Raw genomic sequence first — 10,220 nt, forward strand, 5'->3', positions numbered from 1 at the left:
AAGTCTGCGGAGAGGGGCGGCATACAAATCTAATAAATAATAATAATAATAATAATAATAATAATAATAATAATAATATTCCCAGGTCTATATTAAAAGCCCACTCATTTACAAGGAAAGTACTATAAAACTAAGGACTTTTGTTCATGAATTTTTTTCCTATACTTTGAAAGAAGTATTATAATATTCTCCAGAATATAAAAAAAGATCTGAAAGCAAAACAAAAATAATGAATTGACAAGGAATAGACAATAGAATACTTTTAATGATTTGTAAAAAGTTAAATCAATCTAATTCTATATTAAGCAGCTAAGTGCAAGTGCCCTTTGAAGGAATTTGCAATGAGAAGAATGAAAACCTGTATCATGTAGTCATAATAGACTTTCCTAAATATAATTATTAACTTACATAAATTAAGAAATACAGCCAAGTAAGTTAGCATTACTGTACCTGATGACAGGTGGGGCCTAATTTAATATGAAATGGTTATCTGGGGAAGGAATACGGAACACTTTCTGTCTTACTTCTCCAAATATATATTTTATTCCAGTTTAACTCTAATATCAGAAAGGAGCCACATATTTCAAAGACTTTCCATGTTCAGGAGATCTCTCTATTATGCTACTAAACTTAATTGGTGAGATTTCCTGACAGTGAGAGCCAAGATGAATACAAAACTGTAGCATAAGACTTAAAATAAATGCAACGTTTGTTTGGGGAAAAATCCAAGGATCCCTCCAAATCTTGTGTCTCTGTCAATATTCAAATGCACACTCACCCATTCTGCATCATTGCCTTGGTCACTTCAAGCATGTATTCTCCACCCATTAAATTTTTGCCCATCCTTGGGCCAATTTACACCAATTTCATTGTACTGTCTAACCATTAATTAAGGATTCAGTTTTACTGTCAGGTTTGGAATGATTTTGGAAACTGTGGATGAGGCAACTCATGTACTAGATAGCAAAGGGATGAAAAGGTTTGAACAAATCCAATATTTAACCATGAATTTTTGGCTAGCTTCAGATGCTCTTGATTTTATCCTACTTAATAGGTACAAAAGCTTATAATAGTACTCACTCATCATAATATTCCAAACCTAGGACACCTCTGTTCTTTACAATGTGAAATTCCTCTGGAATAAAGGTGTCTGCTACATTTGCTGCCTAAAAACAGAACAAATTAAAGAAGAGTTCATGAAGCAGACAATAAACATTCACAAGTTCCCCCAAAGATAGAATTGTTTTTTATAGCGATGCATAAAAATGCTTCCTGACAGTTACTTAGTTTTAAGTAAGCAGGTTTCATGGGGGAGAAACTACTTTTCTGCAAAAGTATATATTAGGAGACATTAGTAAAATCTGATTGTGTGTCTTCTCCCAGGGAAACAGCTTGAGGAAGCAGGGAAACCAACAATGGCAGTTTATTTAATCCAGATTTTTTTTAACCAGTTATAAATCATGTCTGCCTGAAATCATGGTCTACACTAACAAACAAGAACTCTGCTTGCTTGTATGGTGTAATACAGTGTTTCCCAACCTTGGCAACTTGAAGATATTTGGACTTCAACTCCCAGAATTCCCGAGCCAGCGAATGCTGGCTGGGGAATTCTGGGAGTTGAAGTCCAGATATCTTCAAGTTGCCAAGGTTGGGAAACACTGGTGTAACAGACAAGGCCAGTGGTGGGGAACCTTTTTTCCATTGGGTGTCGAAAGCATGTACGCACACGCTATCACATCTGCACGAGTGGCCACACCCATAATTCAATGCCTGGGGTGAAAATTGCCTTCCCTTCCAGGCCCTCTGGAAGTCAGAAACAGCCTGTTTCCCACTTCTGGTGGGCCTGGCAGGCCTGTTTTTCAACATTCCCAGGATCCAGAGGCTTCCCTGGAGCCTGGGAAGGGCACAAACGCCTTCCCTCCCCCCGGAGGCCCCCTGGAAGCTGAAAACACCTCCCAGTAGGTTCATCCAGGCTCCGAAGCACTGCCACCGCTGCTGCTCCCGCCATGGAAAGGCAGCCAAGGGGGAAAGCCGCCTCAGAAAGTCAGCTTTGCTGCTGAATGCGGGGTGGAGTTGCTCGCCCAAGCCACATTTTGGCCTGCTGGGAGGGCTCCTCGGCTCACCATCTTCTAGAGGGGGGAGAAAGGGACGCACGCTCTTCCCACTGCTGCCTTTTCCTTGAGTGTGCGCCCGTGCTGCTATATGCCAGGGGCACCGACGCCTCTGCAACTCGCTCGCTCGCTCGCTCCCATGCCAGAGAAGACTCGGCCTCGCGGCTTTCTCCGTCTCCAGCTCCACGCCCCCCCCCCCGCCTTTCTGCCCTGCCTCCTCCTCCCGTTTTCACAAAAACTTTCCATGGAAAGTCAGTCGAGGGGAAAAGTCTGGCAGGTCCTGGGGGGACCACCCATTCCCTTAGCGACCCTAGCAACCAAGTTTCCCATTTGGCCCCCATGGGGAGGAGAAGCTGCTCGGATCCCCCAAAGGAGAAAGCGCAGAGCAGAGGCTCGGACAGTTTATATGCCGGGGTATGCGATGCATGGTACAGGAACTTTTTATTTCTGAGGGAAAACGATAATTGAGAAAGAAGGAGTCTCAAAAGATGTCAGGGGAGGTGGGCTGTGGAGAGTATTGGATACTGTCAATAATAGCCTTAAGCCAAGCGAGCTTTGGGCGGACGGTTGTTTAAGTGACCCTTAAAGCAATGGAAGTTTTTACACTTCGGTTTTATTTTGGGCACCTCGCAACTGACCTCTGAGAGAGAGAGAGAAACAAAGGAAGAGGGGCAAAATGGAATTAAAAAGTCTTGAAAATGAGGTTGGCTGAGGAACTCTGAGAGTTGTAGTCCACAAGTCTTAAAAGTTGCCAAGGTTGGAGATCCCTGCTCTAGAAACACTCCTTTTAAGGAATATTTCAGGTTTATCGTTATCACATTATATTTCCATGCACTTCAATTGTGAAAATTGGAGTAGTCAAGAGAGGGGTCTTTGTAAACCCCATGGTATAGTAGTAATATTAAGGCAACCTCTGCAGGGAACTGTAATTGTAAATGATTCTATCACTAGCCATTTCTGTGACTTAAGGAACAACTAACAAAATGAATTGTCCTCGTTTGTTTGTTTGAGTTAGGTGTTAGGAGTGCAAGAGTCTTCAAACCTGGCAAGTTTAAGGCTTGTGGACTTCAATTCCCATTTCCGAGCTAGTATGACTAGTGGAGGAATTCTGGGAGTTGAAGTCCACAAGTCTTGAAGGTGTCAGGTTTGAAGTTTGTAAAAAGTGTACCTGGTTTTAAAAAATGTACATGGGTTTAAAAAGTATACATGATTGTAAAAAGTATTCTGCTATACTGGTATTTTATTAAACAATATAATACTACACCATTTGGTTCAGAATGCTTTTTTCCTTGTTTTTCTCCTCTAAAATCTAGGTGCGTCTTATACACTGGTGCGTCTTATACACCAAATATGGTACTTTATTTAACTAGATGTAAGAAATATAATTTGTTTTAAGTACTGTCTCCACATTAGGTCATTAAGCGTGACTTGCAAAATGTAGCTAGTAAATATTTACGTCTCATGGTTTTATTTTGCAAAAAAAAAAGACATAAACAGCTATTTAAAATTCAAATGACATTTTATAGTTTTAAGAGAATGTGGCTACAGATAGAAACCTGATTAAATGCAAATATACAAAAAGAGTAGTGTTTTTGATAACTGATCCTGTTGTTTCAAGTACATGGTCTCCTGGTTTTATAAATGCTTAGTGCTCAGTCCAAATTTTGTCATACCTCCAGAGTTCTGAGAGCTGTGAAATATTGTCAGATCTTAACCCTGTGCTTAATACTATCAATACTATTTGGCAAAGAAACAGACTCACAGGCTTAGCTGAATATGCATCCTGCTTCAAACTTTTATGAGGTATAGGAACCCTTGATCCTTTTTGAGATATGATATCATACAGAAAAGAGACATCCCTTAAACAGAATGAAAACAACAGCTTAATTGGGAAAATGCTGCAGAATCACTAAACTATTCTCCCCTCTAAAACTCAGAAGAGTACTAACATATGAACATCTAAAGGCACAGTCTGCAAATACCATGCTAATTTCCTGGTATTCAGTCAAAATTCTTGCCTGCTAGCCAAACCTGATTATTAATAAGTCCCTATTGCACACAAAATTGCTTTATTTCTTGTAACAATATTTACCCAAAACATTTTCCTGCCTTAAAAAAGAGTTTTATTGCACCTTTCAGAATGAACTCTTAACTATCTCCCATTATTTTCATCTTTATGTGTCCATTTTCTCAGATGTTCAGCTCTCTGTTCAATATAACCTATCACTCATCTCCTCCCACTAATGACTGTATGACTGTAACTTTGTTGCTTGTATCCTTACAATTTATATTGACTGGTTCCTAATATGATTTGATTGCTTATTTGTACCTGGGCTATCATTGTTATGATTCTTGACAAACTTATCTTTTCTTTTATTTACACTGAGAGCATTATGTACCAAGACAAATTCCTTGTATGTACAATCACACTTGGCCAATACAAAATTCTATTCTATTCTATTTCTCCTATTCTTGGTTGAAAACTTTGCCAATTTATGATCACAAACACTTCAATTAGATTTGCACAGTACATTATAAAACTACTGGATTTGCACAATATATTAAAATATGGTTAGCAGCAATATGTTGTGCAAACCCAGATAATGTAGCTTTTGGTCCAGTTGATTGGACAATCATATAAGCATGAGAAAAATGCAGAAATGCAAATTAATTAGACCATTGAATCCTTTTTGCAGATTTGCCTCCCTTATTCATACAGTATAACATGGTTTGTAGTTTTTTCCAGCATTCTCAATGCTTCAGAAGTTTTATAAAGGGACAGCTAATATGTCAGTAAGTTTATCTGAACATTTTTTAGTATTCTATCTTATTACCTTCCAGCTCCAGTTAAGGAGACAGGATGCTGTATCAGGTATCGAAATTTATTTCTACGAATGGGGTGTTGCCAGACTCCATCAGCTGTACGGATACAACCCTGAAGAACAGAAAAAAATATCAATTCATACTTTAAAATAGTCCTGGGGTAACTACTGGTACCCATAATATTTTAAGCTGCTAATATCATAATTGAACTATACACAACATAAAGAGGCACACTAATATGCTTCAGTCATAAATAATTCTATTCCGGCATTATAACATTGGAAGTTCACTAAATAAGTACCACTTATGATCCCCACCCCTTTCTCACTGATGCTTCTCAAATAATATCACCTTCCTATAGGTAGACACAATACACATTTATTATGCATATGGTACAATTATATGTTCTCAATAGGACTTTTATTTATTTGTCAACTGTAGAAGAGAGTACAACTACATAAAAGCTAGAACATGTAGAAACCAATGTATACTCAGCCTTATATGGAAAGGTTCTCTTCTCTGAGGATATCTGCATAACCAAAGCAAGAGTATATGTGGAAGTCTGCAGGAAATTAACATTACCTAAACTATGATGATTTAAATGGGGCTTACTAGAAGTGGTAACAGGTGGAGCATTATTGATCTCATGCTGTTGGTGAGTGCTTACCTGTTTTTCGCTCTGTGTAATGTTAAGAACCCCTCCACTACAACTTTTTCTACAAATCATGATATAAAAATTCTAGTTTAATTTGCTATGTCCAAAATTAAACTCTGGTTTTTGTGTCTTAAACAACACAATATTACTCCAAGTAAATCAAACTTCTGTGAAATCAAACTGTCCACTTAGGAAGCAACACTGATTGACAATCAATTTCACATGCTGTTGTGTACAGTCAACTTTGTACAGAACAAAGTTATATTTCACATGTCACCTTGCATTTACTAGTCTGTGGAGAGGGGCAGCATACAAATCAAGTAAATAAATGAATGAATGAATGAATGAATGAATGAATGAATGAATGAATAAATAAATAAATAAATAAATAAAGGTCCCCCGCACATGCTAATTGTTTCTGGCTCTAGGGGCGGTGCTCATCTCCATTTCTAAGCCGAGAAGCCAGCGCTGTACAAAGAAGTCTCTGTGGTTATGTGGCTGACATACTAAACACTGAAGGTGCACAGAACGCTGTTACCTTCCCACCAAAATGGTCCCTATTTTTCTACTTGCATTTTTTACGTGCTTTCAAACTTCTAGGTTAGCAGAAGTAACAGAAATTTACACTGTTGCGTGTGGCTAGGGATTTGAACGGCTAAATTGCCAAACCTCTGGTTGATAAGCTCAGCATCTTAAGCCACTGAGCCACCAGGTTACTTACTATGCTTAATGATCTCTTATCCTGCAATCCTACTGAAGAGACAGAAAAAAATCTAGATCTACTCTTGTGGTTATGAAGGAGATGAGAAAATCTCCAATAGCTACCAAGGGTTGCCTGTGCTAGTCAAAAACCTGCCAATACTCAATGGTTAGTATTACATGTATTCAGAACAACCGCAAACCATTAATTAGTAGGTGTTGTGATAGATTTTACGTTGGAGGAGCAAATATTTTACTAGTGAAAATTAACTTGCAGACCTGAAAGTCAAAGATTTTTGTTTTCTTGGGTGGTTTTAAAAAAGGAGGATATTGTACTGGATTGGCTGCAGAAGTCAGAGCAACAAATATTTCTTCTGGGATGAAATCATGTTGCAAAGGTTTTGAATGAGATTTGGAGTAAATGTCCACATTTGGTTTGTCTCTTAAGTCAGGAAATTCTGGAAAGAGCAGGAAAGACATATACTAGAATTATAAACATATTATAAACAGTTTGCTGGAAGATTTCCTTTTTACCATAATTGTTATTGTTCTGTCTCTTATACAGGCAGGTAGTTGAATCTTTGGCTGGGAACTCTTTGGAAGGTAAAAGGAGAAGAGACAAAAGCAAGGATGGGAGAAGGCCACCCAGACGTACACCAGGAATATGAGTTGGGAATATGAGATAATGTATATTCTAAGGCACCAGGCATCACTTTCCAATTCCTTTCAGCAAGAATCAGGTGGTGTATGCATAACTGGACATGTCATGTTTCCTCTCAATTACCATATGTTGAGATGGCCATGCAGACCTAACAGGTTTCATATATTATTCTGTTTGTACAAAAATTACAGTGATACAGGTAAATGTAGGAAGGTTTATTTTTTTTAATGGGAGAAAAGATCCTCTTTCTTCCAACTTTCTTTCCCTTTTCTGCAGACTGGACTAGAAAATTTTGATAGACCTAAGAAACAATTTTCATTCCATATTTCAAATAGGTAGAAATCACAGATCTATTTTGGAGAGAGTTTTTTAATTATGTTTTTTATATTATTATGTTTTTTCTATTCTGCAATGTACAAATGGTGGACTCAATTATACAACTAGGATATAAATAAACTAAAGCATATACTAAATATTATCTATTACCCCAGCATGGGTTAAAACATAATTTCAATATCAGCAGATTCCAAGAAAGTCTAAAATACAGACTACACTGGAAAAGATAATTTTGAAAAAGTTCATTCCAGAAATAAGGAAGGAATTAATGTATGAGATTGGAGAGTTAGAGATTGAATGCATTCCAAGTTTAACCACTGATAATAAGGGTCCTGAAACTTGGCAACTTTAAGACTTGTGGACTTCAACTCAGCTATTTTATTTATTTAAATATATATGGCCACCTATCTTACAACAGTGATTCTGGGCTTTGTAAAAGGGTTAAAACAACAGCAATAAACAATAACCTATGATACTTGAAATAAACAATACATTCCAATCATAAAAAAACCCAAATCAGCAGCAGAGCAAATGTATTGAATCAAATAATATAAAATAGCATTAAATAACATATGTAAGTTTTACCTTTACTGCTGTCACTAATAAGCACTAAGGAGTCAATATCTTGTTTTCTCTCTTCTTTTGAAAAAGTAGGCAATCCTGGAACTTGCTCCTTCTGATCAGACATGATAAAACATTGATTTGGGATGGTTTTCTCATTAAGAGACTTGTTTGCAAAAGCAAGTTATCTACAAGATATATAGATAAAATAAGAAGAGATGGTATGACTGAAAATGAAAATGTACTTAAGGATTCAATGTACCTATGCACAGAGCATGTATTTTACATTAATGCCCATGGGATTAGTCTACTGAATACACTCGTGTTATCACTTGTAGTAAGAGTTATTTACATCAATCTTCCCAACATAAAGTCTCCCATATGTGGCAGACAATAACACACCATTCTAGAATGGTTGCCTAGATAAGGAAATTGAAAAAATATCTTGGAAGATGACAAAAAACTCCAACAAATTCATTTCTTTAATGCTGTCAACACCTTGAAGTTATGTAAGCCTACTTACTTTTAGTCTATAAAACTTCCTCTTATGAAACATTAGTAAAACATTTCCTGTTCTAAAGGGCAATTCCAAGTTATTTAGGCTGTTTGACAAAGCTAATACCTAGTGAAATTAATAAGCCCTAATTAAATTAATTAATTAAATAATTAATTCGACTTCTATGCCACCCAATCCCAATGGGACTCAGAGCATCTTACAACAATATAAAAATAGAATACAGTAATAAAAAGAAGTCAATTATTAATTACAAAACAATAAAACCATATTATAAAACCCACAAGTAGTCCAATCAAAAGGCACATGCATAGCATCCAACACAATTCAGCCGTAATTAAAGAGATTTGTTATTAGGAATACTATTTCTATCTAGGATTCTGCAGTGATTATTTTGGGGCATTTGAGAAACAGCAAGAATCACAGATGCAGATTATTTACTGATGGCTATCAATTATTTAATATAGGAAAAAAGTGTATTTAATAAGAATGCCACTATTTTACTCTTCATCATGAATGTCTTTTTTTAAATAAAAAAATCTGGCTTGAACCCAAAGCAATTTTTAGTTGGATTTCTGAAAATAACACATTCAAAATTTTAAGAATCTGAGGACCAATCTGAACATCCAAACCCAACAACATAAACAGTAAGGAGAGCAAATTGTAAGCATACCTGCTTAAGTAAGGGAATAAGACAAATGGACAGACCTAATAACTGAGTGAATAGATAGCTTTTTAAATAGCTTTTTAAAAAATCTATACTGGGTTTTTTTTTTTTGTGTATATACATGATGCATCTCAACACTTCATAGCTACATAAATGGATTTTTGTGTATTTATTTAATTTAATATAATTTAATCTGTATAAAATTGCTTTGAAATCATCTATGCCACATCACATCTGAAGTGTAATATTAATCACTTTATTTTAAAAAAAATAATCTTTATTAAAGATATACATAAAAACGAGACAAACAAGTAATCAAACATACAAACACATAAAAACATATATGTACATTTAAAAATATATAGTTGTACATTCAGTTATAGGTCCATCTATATGAATATATATTTATATACATTCAACATTCATGTCAACCATCCTGTTGACATGAATCACTTGCTTATTAATCACCATGCAAACTACTAGGTATCTTCCATATTGTTTCAATAGATCTACAAGGCCATTGCTTTTAACTAAGGGAGAATCCTATAACAATTTAACCATCTTCCCGTTTTGAAAAAGCCAAATCTGGAACCGCTCAAGGAGCCATTTTATGAGCGTTATGAACCATCAGAAAACTGCTGCAGCGCGTATTTTCCGCGCCTGGGAACGTCTATCCGACCTCCAAGGCTGAATATTACCCACCCCTTCCTCCCAATGAGCTTCCAAGCGATTGCTTCATAAAGACTAGAAGCGTCAGTGCAAGACAAATCATCGTGGCCCGATCTCAAGAGGACCCAAACCGCAATATCGCAATAACAGAACCCTTCAGTTCATTTGGGCAGCGGGCTGAGCGAAGACCAAAAAAAAAAAAAAGGCGGGAGGGATTGCTTTCAACCTACTTTCTTCTGGCTGCCTGACTGCCGCCGTTGCTATGGGAACCTAGGACGCCTTTTGCGTGGGCCTTAAGCGAAGCCAAAAAAACACAACGCCCCGCCCAGGAACTCACCCCCGCCCCCACGCGCGCGCTTGGAAGCCTTTCTTTCTCGACTCCCGCTGGCTTGCTTGCTTTGGTTCGATTCCCGATTCTTTAAAGAAAAGCCGCTTTGTTTGTTTGTTGCATTCCCGTAAGGCGCCGCATTAGTTAGTCTTTGCAATCGAGCGAGGCGTGGAGTTTGTGGTACTCTGAGCTTGGT

At 37.0% G+C, this 10,220-nt stretch overlaps 1 protein-coding gene across 1 annotated transcript in view; it reads right to left on the reverse strand.

The window, feature by feature from the left end:
• AXDND1 (axonemal dynein light chain domain containing 1) overlaps positions 1 to 9,894 on the reverse strand; it is a 42,171-nt gene extending 32,277 nt beyond the window's left edge. Inside the window, 6 exon segments of the mRNA XM_070746628.1 lie at positions 1,081 to 1,166; positions 3,874 to 3,970; positions 4,946 to 5,046; positions 6,568 to 6,746; positions 7,871 to 8,034; positions 9,730 to 9,894. Coding sequence (XP_070602729.1) covers positions 1,081 to 1,166; positions 3,874 to 3,970; positions 4,946 to 5,046; positions 6,568 to 6,746; positions 7,871 to 7,973 — 566 coding nt within the window. The 5' untranslated portion in view covers positions 7,974 to 8,034; positions 9,730 to 9,894.
• Between the last annotated feature and the right edge of the window lie 326 nt (positions 9,895 to 10,220).

The sequence above is a fragment of the Erythrolamprus reginae genome, chromosome 3 (assembly GCF_031021105.1).
Source record: "Erythrolamprus reginae isolate rEryReg1 chromosome 3, rEryReg1.hap1, whole genome shotgun sequence".
NCBI lineage: Eukaryota > Metazoa > Chordata > Lepidosauria > Squamata > Dipsadidae > Erythrolamprus > Erythrolamprus reginae.